The 25,361-nt window shown below is 44.4% G+C and overlaps 1 protein-coding gene and 1 pseudogene across 2 annotated transcripts; one reads left to right on the top strand and one right to left on the bottom strand.

The window, feature by feature from the left end:
- The first annotated feature begins 1,150 nt into the window (after positions 1 to 1,150).
- On the top strand, positions 1,151 to 6,762 carry LOC133892112 (taxadiene 5-alpha hydroxylase-like; annotated as a pseudogene).
- Positions 6,763 to 7,829: 1,067 nt separating this feature from the next.
- Positions 7,830 to 16,723, bottom strand: LOC133892759 (microtubule-associated protein TORTIFOLIA1-like). Of its 2 annotated transcripts, none has more exons than XM_062333704.1 (6): positions 15,614 to 16,723; positions 13,320 to 13,511; positions 13,121 to 13,193; positions 12,401 to 13,041; positions 10,254 to 11,132; positions 7,830 to 8,189 (listed from the first exon to the last, which is right to left on the bottom strand). In XM_062333704.1, exons 1-6 carry the CDS (start codon positions 16,397 to 16,399, stop codon positions 7,995 to 7,997), a joined length of 2,766 nt encoding a protein of 921 aa, XP_062189688.1. In that variant the 5' UTR covers positions 16,400 to 16,723; the 3' UTR covers positions 7,830 to 7,994. The 2 variants fall into 2 exon arrangements, with proteins under 2 accessions (XP_062189688.1, XP_062189689.1); XM_062333705.1 differs by having other exon boundaries at positions 12,401 to 13,038.
- Between the last annotated feature and the right edge of the window lie 8,638 nt (positions 16,724 to 25,361).

The raw sequence follows: 25,361 nt of genomic DNA, 5'->3' as shown, positions 1-25,361 counted from the left end.
GCGTCATCATTTCTCTGGGCGAAGTGACCGGAGGGTGGAAAAACGCCGCCCGCCCGGTCACCTGTCACTGTGGACGCCCTGGCAACGGGCGTCGTGGAGGGGGCCCACTGGGCAGCTGCAAAGCAACCCGGTGTGCCCGCCCTGTCTTGTTCCTTTGCCACAGCAGGGCGGCAGACGGAACGCGATCCTCGGGATGAAACCGGCGATACGGGACGGGACCCGTGCAATTAATAGCCCCACGCCCCTCTGCCAAAGCATGGTAGGGACTGACGCTGCGGCGGGAGCAGTTGGATGTGTCAAGCCACGCACGCTCATTAAATGCGGCTTCGGCCTCTGACTGGCGGACACCTCATCGGTGGGCCCCTCGGGGGCCTTTCTGGGTCATCGGGGAACCGAGTGCTCAGGGGTACTGTTCACCTCCCCAGGCACTCTCTCCTGGGAATGCCTATCTGTGTCTTTGGGGTACCGGCTGCTCGGGGGTACTGTTCACCTCCCCGAGCACTCTCTCCCGAGCACTCTTGCCCGATCCTTCGGGGAACCGAACGCTCGGGGGCCGCCACGTGCAGCCCCAAGCATTCTCTCCCGAGCACTCTTTGTGTGGAACCTCAGGGAACCGAGCGCTCGGGGGCTGCTGCTCGCAGCCCCGAGCACTCTCTCCCGGAACTTTAGCTCTTCTGGTCATCGGGGAACTAGGATGCTCGGGGATGACCTGGCACCGACCCGAGCACTTTTCTTCCCGGTACTTAGACTCCGCGGATCATCGGGGAACTGGGGTGCTCGGGAACCAATGACTGTGGTCCCGAGCACCTTCTCCCGGGACTCGAACTCTCCTTACCCTGCGGGAGAGACCTCGCAGGATGGCGGTGCGTGGTGGATGGCTGGCCTGGCCTCGGGACTCAGGGACCCCCGGTTCCTGATACACCGACAACTACCCTAAACCTAGATGCAAAAAGGAAAAGAAGGAAAAAAAATGATTCTACTGGATTGGCTTGTGCGTCTGTGAATCGATGGTCCCCATGTACTTATAAAAGGGGTTGACCTGTGTCTACTCGTATCCAATCAGCTGCAAATCGTATCCGAGATGGTTTCTAAAAATAAATGCGGTCCTGCCTGCACATAATATGTGACCTATCAAATTTTGCTATCAACAAAACCATTGCCAGCAAACCTGCCCTCAGGCTCGCTGGGCCTACCGGTGATTGGGCACAACTTGGGCCTGCTCCACGCGATGCAGAGGAACACGGGTGAGAGGTGGCTGCAGCACCGGGTCAACTGGTACGGCCTATTGTCGAAGTTGTCTTGTTTTGGTCCCCCACAGTGTTCGTGACGGCACCAACGGCGAACAAGTTGGTGTTCACTAGAGAGACACTGGCCCCAAAGCAGCCCGGGTGCTTGCCGCTAATGCTGGGGTGGAGGAACATTCTAGAGCTCGTCGGTGATGACCACTGGAGCACGCGTGGCACCATGATGCAGCTGCTCAAGCCAGACATGCTGCGGCAGTGTTTCTGCTGATGAAGTTGCTAACATTCTACATCATCGTGACCCTGCTCTTTGGCCTCGAGCACAGGGCCGTTAGGGAGCACCTCGCCTCGGCCTTCACTAACATGCTGGAGGGGACATGGTTGGTGCCACTAGACCCGTTGTTCAAGGCCTTCCACAAGATCCTCAGGGCGAGTGCGAGGTCTCTCAGGGTGCTCGAGGCGACGTTGAGGGAGAAGAACGCCAAGCTGGAGCGGGGTGAGTGGTCGCCCACGGACGACCTCATGAGCTACCTCTTCAGCCTTCGTGATGACAGTGGTGATAAGCTACTAACAGACGAGGAGAACGTGGACAACGCCATGGTCGTCCTAGTCGCCGGTCACGACACGTCATCCGTGCTCATCACCTACATGGTCCACCACCTCATCGTCGACCCTGCCACCCTAGCCACCATGGTCCTAGGTAATCAAGAAACCATTTCAGCAATGGCTACAAATCTCCATGGCCTTGCCTAACTCCTCCCTGTCCATCACAGAGCACGAATAAATCGCCAAGAACAAGGCCGACAATGAGGCACTAACATGGAGGACATGTATGTTGTATAGCCATGTCCTGAGCATGTGTGTGTTTGTACAAGATCGAATGAGCATGCGATTTGATCCCCAACAAGTGGTATCAGACCCAGTTAAACATCGACGATGTCCAGTGATGCCTCCCTCTCCCCGAAGTCCCCTCCTCTGGCCAGGATCTGTACTGACAACGAAGATAGATTCGGCTGTCGCACGATTGGTGGCAACGATGGCTCGGACGCATACGACGCTGATAGGAGCCAACAGGTGGTGGTCCAGAGGGTTGTGAGGGAATCGAGTGGCTCATTAGCGCTCCCTATGTTGACGTGCATGAACTACGCCGATTTGGCCCTCTTGATGAGAGTGAATCTTCAAGTGCAAGGCACATGGTGGCGATCGAGCCCGACATAACGGATTACCACGCGAATTGCTAGCATTTGTGGCAAGCTTGCATGCGGTTCCGTCGGAGATGCTTTAGGCATTGGCAAGGAACACAACCAAAGAGGAATGGGAGGCAATAAAGGTGATGCACCAAGGTATACAACGTGTCCCCGAGGCAAATGTGCGGAAGCTCCGCACCGAGTTTGAATCAATCCAATTCAAGGATGGCAACACTATTGATGAATTCTCGATGCGGATCATGGCTTGCAAATCAGCTCCGGGAGCTCAGCGATGACTTGCCAGACAAGAAGATTGTTCGCAAATTTCTATGCATTATGCCTGACAAGTTCTTGTAGGTGGCGATCTCGGTCGAGATGCTCCTTGATGTCACGAAGCTATCAGTGGAGGAGCTGACAGGGTGGCTGCGTATTGCTAAGGAGTGGTACACACCACCCGAGGAAAATTCAGCTAGCAAGCTGCTACTCACAAAGGAGGAGTGGCTGGCATGGGCTAAGAAGAAGGAGCAAGGTGAAGGATCTAAAGGCGGCAACCGGAACGGTGCTGGGCATAGAAGCGACCGATCGCGCGGCCGTGGACATGGAGATGGTCACAAGCATGGTGGCCTGTCCAGCACGGCGCAAGAGGCACACATGACCGCTCAAAGGATAAGTGTTACAACTGCAACAAATATAGCCATCATGCGAAGGAATGTCGCAAGCCTCGCCAGGATCAGCGGGTGGAGGTGAACTTGGCGAAGGCCGACAACAAGTGGCACACGTTGCTTTTGGATGAGGTGTGCCAGGATATGCCGGTGTGCATGTCATCCGGTCCCCAAATGCTGATGAACGAGAAGGTGGACGTTGATGTTGTTGCACAAGATGGGGTGTGGTACCTGGACACTGGGGACAGCAATTACATGATCGGTAACCATGAGGCTTTCATATCGCTGGATCGGTCAGTGAATGGCACATTGCACCTTGGTTATGATATGTCGGTAGAGATACGTGGAAAAGGTGTGATCACCCTACAATGCCGCAATGAAGATCATCGAGCCCTTACTAAGGTATACAACATCCCTCGACTCCAGAATAACATCATCAGTGTAGGGCAGCTCGAAGAGGGGGATGCAAGGTGGTGATCGAGGATGACATCATGGAGATTCTTGATCGAGAACAAAGGCTACTAACCCGAGTATATGCTCAATCTGAACCTGACTAAGCACGTGTGTCTGTTGGTAAAGGGCAGTGATCAATCATGGTTGTGGCGTGAAAGGTATGGACATCTAAATTTTCGTGCACTGATGAGTTTGGGAAAAATTCAGATGATCCATGGTGTGCCTGTGTTGGAGCACCCTAAGCAGTTATGTTAGAATTGTGTCCTTGGGAAGCAGACTAGGTCCCCTTTTCCTCAATCCTCAACATATTGTGCTAAGCTGCAGCTAGAGCTGGCTAATGGAGACCTATGTGGTCCAGTGACACCTCCAACACCTAGTGGCAACAAGTACTTCTTGTTGGTGGTTGATGATTTCAGCAGATATATGTGGGTAGAATTGTTGAAAACCAAGGCAGATACCTTGAAGATGTTCAATAACAGTTGTAGAAATGGCCAGTATATGATAAAGGGAAGAAATGTACATGGTGAGTTTTGGGCTAAAGCAGTGAGAACTGCTATGTATGTGCTAAATAGGTCTCCCACAAGATCATTAGAAGGCATGACACCATATGAAGCCTTGTTCAGTAAGAAGCCAAATGTAGAGCATCGCAGGGTTTTTGGTTGTCTGGCTCACATGAAGAAGTTAGGGTTTGGCCTGACAAAAGCCAGTGACAAGTCAGTAAAGATTGTGCTTCTTAGGTATGAATCAGGATCAAAAGCCTATAGGGTGTATGATCCAGTGGCCCAGAAGGTTCATGTTACCCGAGATGAAGTTTTTGAAGAAGACAAAGGATGGCAATGGGAAGTTTCAAATGAAAGGGATGATCTAGAAATTTTCACTACCAAATATTTGTTTAATGATGGTGTAGTTTAGACCATTGGAGTTGCAAGTGAAGAGAAAGGCTCAGATCAGCAGATTGCTAGCACTGTTGGTGGCTCTGCTGGCATGCTGGACAATTTTTAGTTGGATGAAGTTGTGCCTGTCAGTTTTCAGTCTGCATCTCCAACCCGACAATAGACTCCGGTAAGAAGTGATGCACAAAATCAAAGTTGTATTGAGTGGGTTTCACCACCCACTAAGGTTCACACGATTCTGAGGGGAATACACTCAAATATTGAGCACTGGGGAATATCTACAACGGTATTGTCCTAGTTTTCCCATCCGAAGGTTCTAACATAGAACAGGGCGATTTCTACCTAGTAGCCATTGAATAACCCTCAAGCATTGAGCAAGCTATGACTGAGATGGAATGGAGGCAAGCAATGGAAGCGGAAATGAAGGCAATCCATGATGACAAGACATGGGAGCTAACCAAACTTCCAATTGGTCACAAGGCCTTTGGTTTGAAATGGGTGTTAGTTGACGAAGGACTCTGATGGCAATGTGGTTCGACACAAAGCTAGATTAGTTGCTAAAGGGTATGGCCAATATCAGGGGGTGGATTATGATGCGGTATTCACTCCAATGGCTAGAATGGAGTCAGTCTGGGTATTAATCACTTTTGTAGCACAAGGAGGCTCAGTGAAGAAGTCTATGTGCAGCAGCCACCTAGGTATGTTGATACTGATCACCAACACTTTGTGTTCAGATTAAGAAAGGCAATTTATGGTCTGAAGCAGGCACCTCATGCTTGGAATGCTAAGTTGGATACCTCACTATTCTCACTCAGTTTTGCTCAAAGTCCAATTGAACAAGATGTTTATAGAAGAGAAGAGGCATGTGAGGTATTATTGGTTGGTGTATCTGTTGATGATATGGTGATCACAGAAGGTCAAGCAGTAAGAAGATTGAAGAATTTAATTCACAAATGAGCTCATTGTTCAATATGAGTGATCTTGGTTTGCTGTGCTTTTATCTTGGCATTGAAGTAAAGCAAGGAAAAGATGAGATTTCTCTGTGTCAAAGCAACTATGCAAAGAAAATTCTAAAGACCTCAAGTATGTTGGGTTGCAATCCATGTGTGGTTTCAATGGAATCCAAAGTAAAGATGACCAAGAATAGTAATGACTCTACTATTGATCCCACTGAATATCGAAGCATTGTGGGAAGCCTTTGGTATTTGGTGAACACCAGACCTGATCTGGCTTTTTTCAGTTGGAGTTGTGAGCAAGTACATGGAAAAACCCACAACGCAACATAAAGGCTGTTGTGAAACAAATCTTGAGGTATGTGCAGGGAATACTGAATTATGGATGTGTGTTCAAGAAAGGAGTGAAGATATAAGAAGGGCTTGTGGGGTTTAGTGATAGCGGCCTCACTAGTGACCTTGATGATAGGAAAAGCACTGGTGAGATAGTGTTCTTCCTTGGATGTAATCTAATCAGTTGGAATTCTCTAAAACAGAAGATTGGTGCTTTGTCATCGTGTGAGGCAGAATATATAGCAGCTAGAAATGTTGTATGTCAAGGACTTTGGTTGTCTCTGCTCATTGCAGATTTGCTTGGTAGAAACACTGAAAAATTCAGCTCAAGGTGGATAATATTTCTGCAATAGAGTTGAGTAGGAATCATGTTCATCACAGACGAAGAAAACACATTGAACATGAAATTCCACTTCATCTGAGACTACCTCGCAAAAGAGAAGATGACAATAGAGCACGTAGGCACTGATGGGCAGCTAGCTGACATTCCAACCAAATCGCTTGGGCGGGTCAAGTTCGTTGAAATGAGGCAGTAGATGTGCATCAGAGAAGTTGATGCAGGACATGTCTAAGGGGGTGATATGTTGTATAGTCATGTCTTGAGCATGAGTGTGTGTGTGTGCGTGCATGTTTGTACAAGATCGAGTGAGCACGCGATTTGATCCCCAACATTGTACACCATGAATTTCATGTGATGTGTGGCCTTGGAGACGCTCTGGATGATCCTTCCCATCTTCGGTAGTTTCCGGTGAGCCCTCGAGGACATCGAGTTCGACGGCTACCTCATGCCGAAAGGGTGGCAGGTGTTATGGTTTTTGAGCGTGACGCACATGGACCCTGGCATCTTCTGCAATCCCGACAAGTTCAACCCTTCTTGGTTCGAGAGCCAGGCGTCACCCTGCTCGTTAGTGGCGTTCGACGACGAGCAGAGGTTGTGCGCCGGGATTTAGTTCGTGAGGGTGGAGACGCTAGTGACAATGCACCACCTGGTGATGCGGTTCACTGGGGTGGAGCCAGGAATTGGTCATAGGGGGGGCTAGCCAGCCAAAGACAGAGCCAAAGCTGAAATGAATATATAAAGCTATGATATCGGGATTACCTTGACATGAAAAAAAAAGTAGCTTGCCTAACAAAATCTGACCTCATCTTTGAATTCTTGAATACACCATATGTCAATTACCACTAGCCATTCCTTAACCTAGATAAAAAAAATATCAACACCTAGATAAAAGGGGAATTAGATTATTCATGGCATCATAATCAAGCACATACCTAATTTGATTAACCCTACCCAATCAATCTAACTCTAATACTTAGTTCAATACCTAATTCTCAGTTAGAGATTGAGATGGTCGAGCTTGGCAAAAAGACCTACAGCCTTGGCTGGTTGGGCCTATTGGGCTTAGAAGAGCAGAAAACGACAATGAGGAGGGGGTACATCACCTTAGTACTGTCTTTGCCCTGCCAGTTTAGGTCGGAAAAATTTGATTCAATTTTGATAATATTATCCGAAGTTGATTATCTTTTGAGTTCTACATGGATTAGTTTGTAATAAAGTTTAGGCTTCACCTCTCTTACTCAATACGAAATTTTGTTACAAACTAATCCCTGTAAAATATATGATCAAAAAATTATCAACTTCGAATATATTATCAATAGTCGATCAACTTTAAAACATATAATCAATTTTTCCTCAAGCTCAGGCACAAAAACGTAGCTTCTCCATGCAAGAGCGCGTTCTGACTTTGAGCGCTTCTCCACTCAAGATGTTCACCTGGGTGTAATCTTCATGCTATGGTTACCTGCTAAGAATCGCATGCTTACTTGTGCGGAGAGGATTGATGCGATGCATGATATCGCATGAAATGGACTACAAAACCGCAAGTGCATAGCACCTTATTATGGTTTCACCCTCGCTTTGCATATAAGTGTTGACGTGAAGACAACATGTTTTTGCCGAAGAAACATTATATTGCTACTCATTTTAAACTTCCAGTAGTAACTAATGCACCATTACATCACACCACATGGGCCACCCCGAAAGGGCAAGGTTTTACAATATAATAATCGGAAAAATAAAACTATGAATAAGGAAAGACGACGCAGGTGAGACAATATCGACATCATATTTCCCCATACAACCAATCCATTCCAACACAGTGCCATCTCCATTCTGCCCAATCTAACATTTGATACTCCAAACAGAAACAGATCGAACAAGAACAGGCGGTAATGAACAAATGAAATTAATTCATATTAACAATCAATGGGTCTAATTGATAAGCTGTTGTAGATCGATGCGCCAGGATGAAGCTAGCTGCTTCATTATCTGAACCGGCGTCGCCCCCTCCCAATCATCAGGCAGCTCGATGGCAGTAGCCTCGTGAAGTCCCAGTAAAAGGTCCTGCTTTGCATCTAGAGGGATCCCGAGATAATCAGATCCGTTTTCCATTACGAGATCTGTCAACTGCACCAACAACCAATGCATTCATAATTCAGACATGTAGCTCAAAGTAGTGCTTTCAGCTCAGAATGTAAAGCCATAAAATGCCAGACGTCTTAGTATATAAACAGCGATCACTCCAATATCTCTTCAAAGAAAATTGAACCCTTTCTTCTCCCCAAAAGAACACCAGTGGAGACTTTTTACAAACCCTTGTTTGAAAAACACAATCACATTGTTTTGTGTTTATAGATCGTGTGCATTTATATGGTCAGCTTAATCACTATGGGACTGTTTGGTTAGGGGCCAAAGAAAGCCAAGCTAAATTTTAGCCGTGCACTGAAAATTTGGCATCCGCTTAGTTTGAGGTCAAAATTTAATCATGCACTGAAAAATTTTGGCCGACCAAAATTTTTCTATAACGTTTCTGGGCAAATCTTGAGCAGCCAAATCGTCCACTAAAACTTTTGGCTTGCCAAATTTCAACTTGGCATCAAACCAAACGCCATTTTGGCGAATCTTGGGCAGCCAAATCGTCCACCAAAATTTTTAGCTGACCAAATTTTAACTTGGTCTCAAACCAAACACCATTTTAGCGGCCAAAATTTGGCACTGCCCTGATTTGGGGGCGGTTTGGTTTTTGGTCCAAACAGGCCAAGACAAAATTTGACCAAAGGCCAAACCAGTGCAGTGCCAAATTTTAGCCGCCAAAATGACGTTTGGTTTGAGGCCAAGCCAAAATTTAGCCGACCAAAAATTTTGGCGGACGATTTGACTGCTCAAGATTTGCCCAGAAACGCTATAGAAAAATTGACCTGCTAAATTTTTTCGAGACATGACCAAATTTTGACATCAAGCCAAACAGAGGCCAAATTTTCATAGCACGGCCAAAATTTGGCTTGCTCCCTTTAGCCCCTAACCAATCAGCCCCTTAGCCACTGGCTAAATTTTGGCTTAGCTTGTTAGGGCCAATAACCAAACAACCCCTATGTCTTTGCATAACAAAATTACAGTACTGCGTTGGTTTCATGAGTAAATTGAAGCAACTGCAGTTGTTTCACAAGTATGCAAGTGCATACCTACTGTCCAAATAGGAAACTTTATTATTATTTCTATCATCGAGCAAACAAGAACTATCCAAAAAATAAGAACCCATTTGTTCAATAAAGAAAGCATCAAATATCCTTCACATACTTCACTATCATTTTTCCTTCAACCTTGTAGCAATCCAAGAAAAGTGATGGGCCTTCATTCTAGACCAAATGAAAAGTCAAGATTCTGTTTGAGGGCAAAATGGCCAAACGTCAATTAACTACAGTTCTATTCGATCACAATCAACTTTGACCAAGACATGTTACAACTTGCGAATTCTTCAATTACTTTGCTTTGCTAGCTAAACATGTGGCCATTAACCAAAAAAAAATCACTCCAAAAAAATTTTAATTCAGTCTAGATACCATTCCTTGACTCTCCTATTCTCCCTAATAAAATTGCCATACTAACAAAACTTGAAACCTTTACAGATTCTGTACCATAGCTTGTTAGAAGGGCCACTAGCAAACTACCAGTGGATTAACTACTCGGGTGAAGACCATCAAAATCTCAACACACAAAATACCTACAAGGCTACAGCTAATATATGGGAACAATGTCTGGATAATGGTATACACATTACTCAGATTTGACAATTCAGGAAATGCTCGGTACCTTGGGCTCTCGTTCCCACCAAACTTCAGGACACCATCACATACCACATCCAAAACTATTTGCATGGCTCATCATCCGTTCTATCATTAGAGTGTATTATGGACGAATATTTGGCCACTGGGGCTACAGGCACAGTATACTAAATAATATGCAAGTAATGAAACGGTTAAAAAAATGCTTAAATCTATGCACATTGAGATGCACTTTAGAGTGCGGTACCATAGCCTAAACATGAAATGATTTTTTTTTTAATTTGTTCAGCACCAGTTTTGAGACCAAAAGACTTCAAAGTTGAAATTTCCTTGATATAGTTGTCAATGAAAACATCTCACAGCCTCTTTGGATACATAAATTTATTCCTGCAATTGAACGTAAGTTTACCTGCTGGAGCCAGTTCAAAGCTATATCATAGAAGCTTTCTTCCACCAAGAACTGCCCAACTGCGTGTAGGACTTCATTTGCAACCTCATTTGAAAGTTGATCAACAACTGGTCCAGTTTGCTCCATTAACTTTACAAGTAGTTCAGCATCCCCAGTTGAAAGAACCTCAGCATATGCAGTATCTATATCACCAACATGAACAGCATCCATTGCACGAGTCCAGGACTCCCAAAGCAGGCCTCTTTCATTCCCTTGATTGTCACCATTCAGACATTCTCCATCCAGCTCAGGAATAGCAATTCTTGCAGCAGCCCTTGAACTTCCATTATCTTCACCTGCCACTCTAATAGCTTCCAATGTTGCTTCATCTTTTGAGGCTCGCCATGCACTTCGAGCAGAAGGACCCTCACCAAACCTAAAGGGCCCCTGCCCCTTATCCCAACCTCTCCTAGGACCCGCTTGATCATTACTCCGTTCATTTCGAGGCATCCTACTGTCAGATGAAACAGAATCTAATCCTCTCCTAGCATTCACACCGCTTCTTGATCCAGAATATGCGTACGAGTCCCATGGTTCAGAATCTTGTCTCCAAGATGGGCTTCTTAAACCAGAAGCCATACCATCTGCAGAAAAATATCTTTCTGCAAATCCCATCCGCCCATCACCACTCCTCCCAAATTTTGAATTAGGATATTCATGAAAACCATTGTATTTCATAGATGATCTGCCAGGAGATGAATCGAAGCCCAGCACCGAACCACCACCTCTTCTGCCAGATGATAGTGATATTTCCCTAGCCATCCCCTCAACAACTCTTTCAAGACCACGCACTCGATTCTCTAGAGTAACCATGCTGTCATGGGATCCTCCCATGAAATCCTGAAATTTGTAAAAACGAGCATTATTTCGTTGTTAGCCACTTAGCCAACAGATGTCTAGTAAAAAGCTTGTATTCTGTCCTCAAAAGTAGCAAACAGCAAGACATCTCAGCAGTATTTGGTCTCATTTGTGACCTACATAGGAAATTTACATTATTCCTCAAGGAAACAAGGAGATATTATGACTCGGATCAAGACAGCAGGTAATCAAGTAGTTGCCACAAAAGCCATCAATTTTCTTACAGAATATAAAAGAATATTTTAATAACAATATAAGCAAAGCAGTAGAGCTGTCAATGAGCTGAGCATGGGTGAGACCAGTAGTTTGGGGCAAGCTCGAGTTCAAGCTCGAAACTGTCAAGGTTCAAGGTTGAGGCTCAGCTCAAATTCAGCTCACAGCTTGATAAGGCCAGATACCTGTATATTTGCTTGTTTCGAGTAAATCGTGCCTCTATTATATATAAAAGCATGAGTCTAGCAGATCCGAAGGATCACAAGCGTCCATGAAAAAAACAAAGGTTAAAAAAGTTGTTCCTACCCTAAAAACGCATTAGAGCATTTAGACAATATTTGCTGCATTGTCCCCAATTTAAACATGCATCCTGGTTTTCTAGATAGTCTTCCTACTCTGATTAGGCAATTAATGTGGGTTCCACAAGTGCAATGGCTAGTGTTAGAATAGGCTTGAGCTCAACTTAATAAGGCTCCGAATTCTGTAAATGCATGTCTACAAATATATACTAGGTTTAAATAATCTTAAGCTTGGCTAGTACAGGCATAAAATAGTAGATTCAAACCTCATCGAGCTGAACTCAAGAGAGCTTGACTAAGACCAAGTATAACCTCATTAGGAGTTTGAGCTCAAGTGTGCTCGAGCTAGTCTTGATTGGGCTCAAATCGAGCTCAAACCTAACAGCTTGTCGAAGCCGAATTTTTTTTATAACCTCACATGTCAGCTCAGTTCATTTGTCCTGTTATGCAATATGATATCTCTAGTCTCTGATGGATGGCTAAATGAAAGTTTTCACATCAAAAGATGGCCAGTACTAACACCAATTAACACTATGACAATAGTCATATTTTCACCTACATGGGTTACTATGATGTAAGATCTTAATTGCATGTAGAATCAAGTGTTAAAGGCTTAGAGCTTCCGACAATAATGTCTTGTCATCCATTACAAAATCAGAAGTGTGATATTCATTTCTACATACTAGCACAATAACAAACCAAACTTCAAAATTTTCACAGAAATAAACATAAACTAACCTGCAGCATGTTCATTAGACTGGTTTGCTGCCTCTCCAGGTGTGACAACTGTCTCTGTATTGCCAACCAGTTTGTTTTATTATTTATAGAAGGACCTTCTCCAGGAATGTTCATCGTTGCAGCAGCAGAATCTTTTGCACTATTTTCACTCCTATATTCAACATCAGATGCCCTAGCTTTTGTATCTTTGTTTCTATTTCCTCTTTGGCCAGCCCATTTATCACGAATGTTCTGAAAATTAGAGCTAGCACGCATTTGTGTCAGATTTGCTTCGTCGTCAGCTGATCCATTGCTGTTAGCTGGACCAGCAGGATCACCATCTTCTTCTGATTCATCTTTATTTCGTAAATTAGATAGTAATGTTTTGCGGGGAACTACCACCTCAACAGCCAAGTCATCTGCACTCCTTGTTTCAAGCTTTTGAAAAAACTCAGGGTTCACTTCCCTGTCCATTAATGTAGGTCTTTTCTTTAAGAGAATTGCTGCTTTTTCAGCTATGCTACTGCCCTTCCCTTTCTCATTGTTGGTAGGTGAATCTGGAAAAGAATCTTTGAAAGATTCAAATTTTCCACTGCTTTGCATTGACCTTTTCGAGTCCAGTTTCCCTTCACTATCAGCTGGCTCCTTATTTTTACCATCTGCTGCATGCAGGTTGTTTTACAATAAGTATGAAGTAGTAAACCCTAAATTCACTCATAAAACAAAAGAAAAGATTGATACCATTTCCATCTTCTCCCGTCAACTTTTTCCACAACTGTACTGCATCAATCATGCTATCTCTGACAGGCCTTACCTGGGAAAATATTGACAGGAATAACTTAACATAATACAATGCATGTAAACCGTGGGCATCTGAAAAGGATCCATGAGCAGAAACATTTCCTTCAATCCAGATAGAGTGCGGTGAATTCTAAGTTACCTTATCAAAACGGCAAGCCTCAAGGGCAGCAATGGTTGGAGCTGTTCCGTCACCTATCAAGTGGCCTGAATGGGTAGCCAGGACACATAATGTATCAGCAGCTGCTTTTCTAGTAGCCCAATCACTGTTCTCAAGACAGTCACGAATGTTTTGCAGCGTCGGCTGCATATTCTGAGGACTAATTGCTCCAACCTGAAAGACAATATATCAACAGATAATCAAACAAGGAGGCCCAATGACAGAGCTGAGGGTTCATATAGCATCATTGCAGCATGGAATATGCAAACCAAAACAATGCTTGCAAGATGGAATTTTTCCATGATGAGACCATTTAATGCTCCTAAGTGGTTTGGTGCCACAGTATTATACTCTTATAAATACAACCAGAATGAAAACTAAAAGAAATGAGTTGGTGCCTTATCATTCATGTTATCATAATAAATCGATCAGACGATCACATAACAAAAATGACAAACTAAAGCTCACAGGTACAGACCAACCTAGTAAGCTACTCCATGCACCCAGCAATCAAAAGTCCAAAAAACTTTAAAACTCTTCTCAAACATTCAAACGCACAACCAAAATTCTAGTGAGAACCATACTAATGCATAACCACCATGCTGCAAACAGCCAACTGACAATAGAATAGGCAAAAAGCCAATCTTCTACTCTCTCAGATAATACATGAACCAATATATTGATACATACAAATTAGCAAGAACATGTTAACTGAAACTCAAACGCATACATATCACATCTCTATGACAAGGTAAAAGAGATCACATAATCTATAATGAAATAAAAGATAAAAAAGATGTCACCAGAAGATTAAGAAAGCTCCTATTTAGACCTCGAAAATCACTAACGGCATAACACTTCCCATTGTTCATCAAGACAAACAGCGATTACAAGTAAACCCAGTATTCTGTTCTCTCTGGCAGGCAAGCACTAAATCTCCCACATTCATTCTATCAGAAGGAACCACATTGCAATCACAATACTTCAAAGTCCAACCCATGTCGCAGCCTCTCAATGATAATTCACCAGATACTTGACCGGAGGACCGAAAACCTCAACAGTCTCCATCCCTAAATTTTTCAAAGAGGTACACAAGCCACGATCAAAATTGACTGTTATGAACAAACTAACTACAGGTACAGTAGTGCCAAGCAGCAGTTAATTCCCTGGAAGCCCTGCCCAGAGTCTAGGATGACATTCGTAGTACCATACTCTCGACATAAGTCACCAAACACTTGACTTGCTCCCTCCAGACCAGAACCCTACCAGCATTTTTCGTCCTTAAAGTTGAAAGTGAGATGCACAGGCCACAACCAAACCAACTACTATGATCAAACTAACAGCATCGAGCAGCACTTACATCAAAATAGGCCGATAACTACCAGACCTTTATATCATCTGGTACTGGTATTCCTTATGCCAATTTATCGAACATCTAGCACGCTATGAAACACGGATACTCCCAGGGAGGAGTGTATCCGAGTCCGACACCGTATCCGACTCGGATACGCATCCGAGGAGTATCCGACCAAAAATAATTTATAGAAAATCGGATACCTCAGGGATACTCCATGGATACCTTGCGGATACGGCCCGGCCCAGCAAGAGTCCTCTCGGCCCACTCAAATCCCTCATCATTTGCTTGCCTCCTAGGCTCCCACTCGCATCACACCACTCGCGAGCCACCTCTCGCATCTCAGCACTCGCCCACCGCCGCCGGCATGTGGGCCCTCTCGCCGTCGCCGGTCTCAACCTCACCGGTGGCCACCCGCGCCTCCAGCCAGCCCACCCGCGCCTCCAGCCAGAAGCCGCTCCGCCCGCCCGGTGGTCGCGCCTCCAGCCCCGCCCTCCTGCGCCCTCTAGATCTGATGACTTGGTGAGTAGTAGAGCCACCCGCGCCTCCTGTTCTTTCTTCTAACTTTCTAGGTCTGTTGAGTGCGGGCTGTGCGGACTTCATCTGAATATGGCCATTTGGTTAGTGCTGCTTCTATCTTATATTGAGTGCACCCTCATAGTCTAATTCGTAGTTATAGGACTGCTGGCCATTCGGTTAGTGCGCTTTCCACTCTTTTCCTCTTTGAATAGCTGTGTATATGGTACTGTCTGGAGATGTACCTCCATGTTATTTATGTTTTTTTGAAAAAATAGTAAAACGTATCCACGTATCGGGTTTTCTAGAAAAAATGGTATATCCCCATATCTGTATCAGTCCGATACCCGTATCCATATCGGTGCTGCATAGCTAGCACGCACAACAAAAATTTACAAATCTCCACCTGCGCCAAGCTTCCGATGACGCCGAGCAGTGCCCCCTTCGCTTGCACGCCCTGCCCGCCGAGCAACTTGCACACCCTAGGACCAAGCTTCCCAAACATCCCGATGACACCTGGCCCAGGCCCCGCCCCTTCCACCGTCTTCGCCAGGCAGGCGGCTGCCCCACCCTGGACCACCTTGCTCTGCTCCCCCATCACCTCGAACAGCGGCTTCACGAACAGCGTCACGGTCGCATTGCCCGCCTCGGCAGCACCGGAAGCGGCCATCGGCCGGAGGTACACCGCGGCGAGCTGGCCCGCGGCGTCTCGGCAAGAGTCGCGCACGGAGGTGTCGGAGGCCGGGTCCTTGAGCCGCCGCGCGAGGTGCGCGAGGACCTTGTGGAGGTGCGGCGCGGCAACCTCCGGGTGCGCGGCGCAGAGCGTGGCGAGGAGGCGCAGCGACTCGCGCCTGGCCGGGGAGGCGAGCCCCTGGGAGTCGGAGACCAGTGCGTTGAGCAGCATGTGCACGGCGTCCGCGGACGGAGGCGAGCGGATGATGCGGTCCAGATCCTCGACGGCGATGTGGTGCGTGTCGCGGTCGGAGAGCTTCGCGAGCGCCGCGAGCACTCGAGACTTGAGCTCCGCCATCGCCGCGTTTTTCGATGGCGTCGCTCCGGCAGCCCCTGACGACGGCGGCGCGCACCCGCCGGAAGCCGCGGTGCCGGGGTTCGGAGGCGGAGGCGGCGGCTGCGCGGTGGTGGGCGACCTCGGGTGGGGTTTGGGGCCGGATTTGGAGGGCGCGGTCGCCATTACGGATTTCGGTGGGAATCTGGGGAATGCCAGGGCTTTGGGGGCGGTGAGAGTGGGAATGGCAAGGTCAGATTTGAATTAGAGGTGCAGGGTTTGGGTTAATTTGGGGCATTTGATGGCGAATTTAAGGAGGATTTGGTGGGATTGGGGCGCGCTTTTGGATCGATCGATGGGTTCGGGTTTTGGTTTTGGCGTCGATTTGAGAATGGGGTGATGAGATCTCTCCTTGGGAGCGGAGATGGGAGGAGACGAGGAGAGGGCGAAGGGGGGTTCAAGATTCTGACAAGAGTTGAGACTAGAGAGGGGAGGGAAGTGGGAGGGAGAGGAGTGAGGGCCCACTAAGGTAGAGAGAGAAACGGAGAAGTGACTAGTCAAACAGGTGTGTTTGGTTTTGATTCCTTTATAAGGTTTTCTAGTGAAATAATTTGGGTGAAATTATATTTTTTTTAAAAATATATATAGTTAGTTATATCTGTCTGGATGGATTGAGTTGAGTTTCTGTTTGGTTAAATAAATTTGAGGTCATGTGAATAGATATAAGAGTTAATATTATAATTACTTATATGAAGATGATTTTGTAATAATGACAAGTAGGCTAACCTACATAAGTAAATGAAGAGTTTGTATCCGTTAGGCCATACTGCGGATTCGAGTTTCACTCTCAGACTAGAATGAGGTATATATTTGTTTCCGCCAGATCAGACTACAACAATAGATGTAGGCAAGCAAACGAGCTTCTTTTCAAGATTCAAATCATATGATAGGCTAAGACATGGAAGATGTGGGGAACCAGACACACCTTAAGGGTCTTGGACCCACCTTGCCATGAACCAAATAAGCATGAAGATAGCTACAGTCTATTATTGGATATCATATAATTCAAAATTTAAAACTTTTCATAAATAAATATGATATTATGTGATTTTGAGATGTTTTGTTATCCACATTTACTACACTACAATCGACTGATATAGGTAATTCTTGCACCAGAAGCAATTATGCACGTGCGCTAGTGAGTTAGGGATCAAGGTTTAGGTACAGGCAGGCTCACAAAGATGGCAAAGGCAATGGCTGAAACAACAGTGGTTGGCATCGTGGTAGTGTAGTGGGGTGATAGTGGTGTGTGCCGTTGGAGCCACGGATGGCAGGAGAGCGATGGGCATCGCCGGTGATGGGGAGACTACAACTCGTAGAGGAGGGATTAGTGCGGAGGTAGTTGTGGATCCTGTAGCTAGGCCGCATGAGACAAGAGGAGGGGAGAGGTTCATCGGTGCAACTTAGTTAGAAGAAAGAGGGAGGGAAGCATCAATTCTTGAGGAGACTGGAGTTGAAGAAAGATGTTGGGAGTTCAATTTGGCTCCAACGATCAGAATGTAAATTGCGTGTTTTTTCTGTTTCAAATTTCACTCATCCGAATTATAGTCTCACTCTTTTTGTTGTCAAGTTTTCCTCTTACAATCTACCTATGTTAATGATTTATTTCTATTTGTATGGTAAAAAAAACTATGGATTAAAGTAATGCACATCATCTGCTATACAGTGATAGGTTTGCCTGGATTGTTTTGCAAAATCCCAAAGTAACATATATATTTATGAGTGGTAAGAGTATTAATATGTAGTTTCTTGAATCCTACAAAGTAGTGTTACATCATAATATATAGCTTTGTCTAGTGATCTCTTAGTATATTGAGTGAATATTAGATAACTATACCTATGTGCACGGAATAAGGGTGTCCAGAATGTGGGGAAAAAACTAGGTAGTAAGCAATAAATGTTGTCTTACTACCCGGTAGTAGTCATTGTGTAAGCTGGTCATAAGAAAATTTTAGCTATTGTCAACAATAGCGCTATGACCAGGTAGCAAGGAATAAAAAACTATTTCGCTCTCCCTCTCCTTTCCCTCTCTCTGCCTCTATCACTCTTAGAAGTTGCCTTTCGCGCCATCAAAGTAGTCGATGTCATGAGCTCGACGATTGTTGCTACCAGACCCATTGCCAACATGAGTTCAATGGCCACTACCGTGTCAGCTCCTCAACCATCGGTGTCAACTCCGTGCTTCTTCGTTTGTTGTGGCCACTGCAACCAGGAGTTGCGCGCTTGTGACCATGACCTTGTAGAGGACCAGAGTGACTTCACGGAGCTATGCAAGATAGGGGAAGAGGCTGCAACGGACTCTGCCAAGATGACGACCGATGAGGATGAGGGTCAAAGTCATCCGAGATCGAGGAAGCTGGGGCTATTAGGAGCTCGATCATGGCGATGACAAGCTTGACAGCCATGGTCCTCAGGAAGGTCCATCAACTTCGGATGGGATGAACCATCACAGGATTTACCCGATGTCATTGATGCTGAGCAATCGGCCATGGCGAAGGTTGAGTGCTGTACCGCCTTGTCGAGCTTAGAGGAGGAACTGTACAATGAGGTATGAGACGGCATCCATGGATCTAGGAACCACGAACTCAAGCCACTTGGACTTCGACGATGACAAGCTCAATGAGTTTCCCAATTATTGACACCGACTCCGCATTCTTCCTCTTCTGTCGCCGCCACAAACCAGATGACCACGTGCAAACATGGTTGGGAGACCGAGGAAGAGGCACGTCGCAACCCATTGTTGTGAGATCTAGTCATTGCATCGCTAGACCCGGTGGTGATCAATGTCGATTTCGTCTAATTTGGAGAGGAGATGAGTAGGAGGGAGGGGGCGACGAACCGATGCAAATGAGAGGGAGGGGACGAGCAGCACCAAGATGGGAAAGAGAAATTGGCCGAGGGGTGAAGCAGATGGAAAGACTAATCTTTTAATCTAAACATCAGTCCTATTTAAATATTACAACAACAATTAACTACTTTCTGATTGATCCAACTTACTGCACAACCAAGTAGCATATATCGCTGGTGGCCCCAATGCACAGACAATTTGTGAAAGAAACAACTAAGATTGCCGCAAGAAAGTCCGGCTTGCACTATGGGCATGCCAAGAAGCCCAAGATCACTGCGCGTGGTAAGTACACACGTACTTACGCGCACGAGGAAAACGAGCTTCCACGCTCGCCACGCTGCTTAGCCAACCGGGTGTCGGCCGTGTGCCGGGTCAGGTCACTGTGGCCGGCTCAGACCATACTCCTACGAGGCTACGACACGTGTGCGATTGTACACTTGTTTAAAATGGAATCTACACACTGTCACCAGTAGCCAACTAGCCATCGGAGCCAAACGGATCGATATCTATTCCAATTCACAACCGGGGCTATTATTATGACTTGCGGTTAATAATAATTAGTGATTATTAATGATTTTTAGTTATAATTAGATATTATTAATCATAACCAATTATTATTTAGACATTTAGGGATGATTATTAACAACTTAAATTATAATTAATTAGAATTAATAATAACTAATATTAATTAGCATAGTTTGTTGATAATAATAAATATAAAATTATTCGGTTGATGGTGGTGAGGTTGTTGGAGAAGATGCAGTACGGGTGGGAGACGCTTGCGCATCACCAAGTCACCAACACGTTGCAAGTCGCAACGCCCTTGTTGCAACCGAAACAAAAACGGCGTCAGTGGTTGTTGGCACGTCCATTTTGTTGCCGTTGGATTTGGTAGCCACATAGGGCCCAATTTTGCAGTATTCTTGTCAAGGTGCAAGCTCAGATTATATACTACAGATTAATGAACGGTAAACACATTTTAAAAAGGCTGTTGATATATTTCATGTCTATGAAAATGGACGTTCCCTCACGCAACGAAACCCGGCCATCGATTCGTGATTGGATGTTCTCTGCTCACGCAACTGTCCTTGCTCCTCTTATAGCGAGAATGACCCGTTAGATTGTAATCGTGATTTTAGCAATTATTAATAATATAGTTGTTGACATTAATATGTTTGTCAATAATATATATTAGTAAGTCTCATAAATACAATACATTAAAAAATTACCGCAGTCAGGACAATGTTTGATTGAATTGAAGAAGTCCCAAGAGATTTGATTTCACCGGATAGTCTGGTTTGAAGAAGTTTGCACTCACCGGAGCTTTGTGTTTAAAGACTGTTAGCCTCACCGGAAAGTTCGGTGCTCTGTGTGTTAAATTCATCGGAGTATTTTTGACAAATAGTAGAAGGCTGAGGATCTCACTGAATAATCTAGTGATCTGCACTGAATAGCACCAGAGTATTTTCTAAAGAGAAGAATGCAAGTGCAAAGACTGAAGATCAACCCGCCGAAAAGTCCGGTGCTTAGTTTGTGCACACCGGAGTATGACACTGAAGCATTTCTTACTGAGGCGACTGCAAGTGCTGAAGAATGAAGATTAACTTACCGGATAGTCTGGCGATCACAGATATGAACGCACCGGATCATTTTACACAGAGAAGAAGTGGCGCGGTCTGGCTTAAGATAACTCATCGAAAAGTTCAGTGATGGATTTGAAGGCACGTCAGAATGTTCGGTGTCCACAGAAGCTTTAAGTGGAGTTTCAACGGCTAATTTTTGAATTTGTACTCACTAGATGATCCGGTGTTAGTTTTAATGTTATCATCGGATCATCCGTCATCCGGTGTTAATAGTTTTTCTGAGTCGTTGGGAAAACGGCTAGTTAGCGGGTTTGAGACTATAAATACTCCTCCACCCAGTCATTTGACGTGTGACATACTACTGGAGTCTAGAGAAAGCTCATATACACTTGAGTAAACATTCAAACCACTAAAATATTTAAAGTGATCATCCAAGATAATTAAGCATAATATTAGAGAGTGTTTAGTGTTGATAAGTCTAGAGTGAGTTGTTGTTAGGTGTTGCAGCTTGAAGAAGGGATTAAGGAATAATCTTAGTTTATATCAAGTGGTACGTCGACACCTTAGAGTCTTGGTGACTCGTCGGTATCTTGGGCCTAGTGGCTCAAGCTTGTTAACCCTCTGACTTGATATGAAGCGGCGCAAGACACGTGTACGGGGACACAGAGACTCTTACCTTGATGGCTTAAGCTCCGAAGTGATCACGACGGCAAGTGACCAGATGAGAGGTTAGTGGTGAGATTTTGTCTTGGTGGCTCATCGTGCTCGAGATCTTGTCTTGGTGACTTGGTAGCTCAAGAGTCGTGATCGGAAGAGACTTAGCGATCGAGAGCATATCCTTTGTGGAGCTCGAACGTGGATTAGGGATAGTATTCATGCCATCGAGACCATCAGATAAAAGTCCTTTATGCTAAGTTCTACCTTATTTATATTTCCGCATTTACATACTTGCAATTTACCTTACTAGAGTAGGTTGCAATCCTCTTGAGTGGTAGAGTAGATACACTAGATACACCTAGAGCATATTTAGATAAAAATTAAGATAGGTTTATCTTGTAAAGTTTTTGGAGCTAATTTGGTTTAGGTTTCTAAGTGTCTTAATTCACTTCTCCTCTTAAGACGTCACCATTCATCACAATTAGTATTAGAGACTCATGCTCTTGATAGGCTTAACATCCTAGAGTTGTGACGTCCGAGGTTGGGATGAATACCCATAGTACTCCACTTTTCGATGGCATAAATTTTCTCTGTTGAAAAATTCTAATATCTTATTTTTTGCAAGCAAATAGTTTAGATGTTTGGAGAGTGATCGAGGAAATAATAAGATCTCACATCACCAACAAGGAGAGGCAATTAAATGCATTGGCGAAGAGTTGCTCTTCCTTACGCCTTCAAGGAGGAAGCGGGGAAAGCCTTGTGTTAAGACACCGTTAAGAAAGGGGTCGTCCCAAACTTGTGGACCTTTTATTATCTTTAAATGTTGATGTATTTAATCGTGTTTATTCTCTCACCATGCACATGATATTTAGAATAGTCTCATTGAAATGTATGAAGGCACAAATGATGTATGCAATGAGAAATATCAAGTGCTTGATACTAAGCTCAATGACATTAAACAACTATCACATAAAAATGCTAATGACATGTATTTACATTTGAATATTCTTGTTAATGAGATAAATGGGCTAGGCTTGACGCTAATTGACGATGATAAAGTGGTGAGAAGAATATTTTAAGCTCTTCTTCCAAAGTATAAGTTGATAGTCTCCATCATCTACGACAACAACGATATCAAGAAGATAACTTCAAATCAAGTACTCGGTAAGATCACCGCCTATGAGATGACCATGAACATGGGGATTGACGCTTCTTCCTCATATGATACCAAGAATCTTGCTCTCACAAGCAAGTAAGCACCATGTCCACACATGAAGGCGAAGATGAGGAGGCAAGAGCAAGAGTCAAGCTCAAGCAAAAATGATGAAGATGAAGATGAGGATGAAGAGAGCAATGAAGTGATGAGGAAAGCACATCAAGTGATAAAGAAATAGATCATAAAGTCGCCAAGCTCATCTCTCGTGTGGAGAAAAACATCAAGAAGATCAATGCCAAGATTGATCAACGAATTTTTACGAAAGACTTGGTCAAAATAATTGATCACATCAAGAAAGAGAAGAAGACTAAGAGCAAGAGGGAGACAAGAGAAAGAGCCAAAACATTGGCAAGTATGGGAAGATGGGTAAGTGAAGATGAAGATTCAAGATCAAGTGATGAGAGCTTTGCCACCTATTCCTCCAAGAGAAGCTCTTTCTCAAGGTCGTCATCACGCAAGCCATCATCACATAAGTGTCTTATGGCCAAAGGTATGAAAAATAATGTAAGTGATGATGAATCCAATGAGGATTCTTCTTTCTATGATTAACTACTTCATTTCATCAATGAGCAACAAAAGCCCCTTAAGAAACAATATAAGGAACTTAAGAAATTCAATACACTCAATGAATTCATGATATCTTTGTTTCTAATTATGAGCAATTATTGAGCAAATTCAATTTACTAGACAAGGAGCATGTGAGTGCATTGAATCTCAAACTAATGCCCCTATGGAGCAATCTACATCTCTATTTAATTTCAATCCTAAGGTAGATATTTGCACTTCTTGTGATGTTTAATTGATATATCTAGCTCACCCTTTTGTAATAAGATATGTGTTGAGAATGTTCCTATAGATCCATATAATAACCTTATTGTAGAAGAAAATGATAAGCTCAAGCAATAAGTCAAAAAGCTTAAGAAGAACTTCGCAAGATTAAAGGGCAAGAACCATGTCCAACCTCCTCAAGATAACCGTGTAACCATGTTGAAAAAGCTTGCGGAGAGATCCAACATAATATGCTTCAAATGTCATCAAGAAGGTCACATGTGATATATGCAAAAATGATGTAATGCAAACCACACTAATGCTCTCTGAACTAGTATTGCACTGGATAGCCAAACCAACTAGTATTTCAAAAGTATGGATATTATACCACATATCAAAATACAACATAATATTCAAACATATTCATTACACTAGATCTTGAGATAAAAAGACAACAAGCCATAAAGGACAGTATCTTTCATCACGTATACAAAAGTAATGGACATCAGGAACATAATTTGTGTAAAAGTGCTCTCAGATATTGAGTAACAATTGGCCCCAAAATTGTTAAAGTTATGCTCCCTAATTGTTCTAGTGAATACATCATAGATAGGGTAATGTTTCTGATATTTTAGCTAGCAAATATAACCTGATCTAGTTCTTCAAAATTTAAGACATCATCATAGACATGGCTACTATGCCAACAAAGTGCACAAACTCTGAACAGAACAAATAAGAAAGTGCCGAGGTAGGAGAACTGAATATCAGTTTGCAAAATGACTGCTCAAAGAAGCTAACATAACAATTTATCAAGTATCAAGTATCAAGTATATTTAGACAGATTTTGAACTCATAGCAGCACACATCCAGGGATCAATTTAACATGTATTGCACTTATAGCCAAACCAACATGGATTTTTCAGTGTATAGTACAGAACTGAACATACAACAAGTAACATCCAGGTCTATGCTAGTGTACTCAGAAATCAAGTCTAGTCTCAGTGCATTCTTTCATCACAGAGCATAAAGCACATGTAACCAGTTGTCCAGATTAACAGAGTAGGGAGGGAGGTGATGATAAAATTTACCTTTGCTCTATCGATCGGTGAGGCGGGCGGGAGTGGACGACGACGTCACGAGCAGGACGGGGGATGATGGCGTCGGGGACAGAGACGGTGACCACCAGGACAGGGATAGAGAGGCTCCGGGGATGGGGACGATGGCCTCCGGGACGGGGACGATGGGGCTCTGGGGACGGAGGCCTGTGAACGGTGAAGGTGTCAACGTTGGCTATGGTCTAGGTGTCAACGTTGATAAGTGTGTAGGTGCACCTAATATAATTTTTGAAATTAATGCATCAGTAACAAAAGGATATCACTAAACGTCATGCGTATGAAAAATGCATACATGTTGTTACCAGTCCTAGAGGTTGTGGTCTAGGTGGCGGTGTGGATGCTAGTCCTGGTAGAGGTCGTTGCACATCAGGCCTCCTGGATTACTCTGCATGGACCCACTGCACCTAGAAAGAGCACTAAAGACGTCTGCGATGGATCAGTATGAGGTAAGCATCAGGGCCCAGGCGGTCCTGTCAAAAACCCGCTTCACAAATCCCGCTACATCCGCCGCACTAAGCTGAATCCATTGCGTGAGGCATCCTATGGCTCTAGCCAAGTACATATCGTATATGATATCGGCATGTTGAAACAAACATGAAATGAGATTATATGATGTTCATAGCTGTTCATATGGGATTATATGATGACAAAAAGATACATTAATTAAACATACTGCTAATGCATCGTCCTCGTCCCAATACCTCGGGTAGGCATTCATAGTCGAAGCAACGTGCGGTCGGACATTACTTGGGGTGTAGGTGACCCATGTATGTGTACACGGGATGTACCACCGTAGGTACTGCTCGAAGCCCAGGTCAGCGAAAGGACAAGGCTCCTCAACGACATCCTCAAAGGCATGGGCCCACGTCGAGACATATGGCGCCAAGCGATCTGCCCATAC

This window comes from Phragmites australis, chromosome 15 (genome assembly GCF_958298935.1).
Source record: "Phragmites australis chromosome 15, lpPhrAust1.1, whole genome shotgun sequence".
Lineage (NCBI taxonomy): Eukaryota > Viridiplantae > Streptophyta > Magnoliopsida > Poales > Poaceae > Phragmites > Phragmites australis.
Note: the sequence above shows the minus strand (reverse complement) of the source record. Positions and strands in the feature narration are given on the sequence as shown.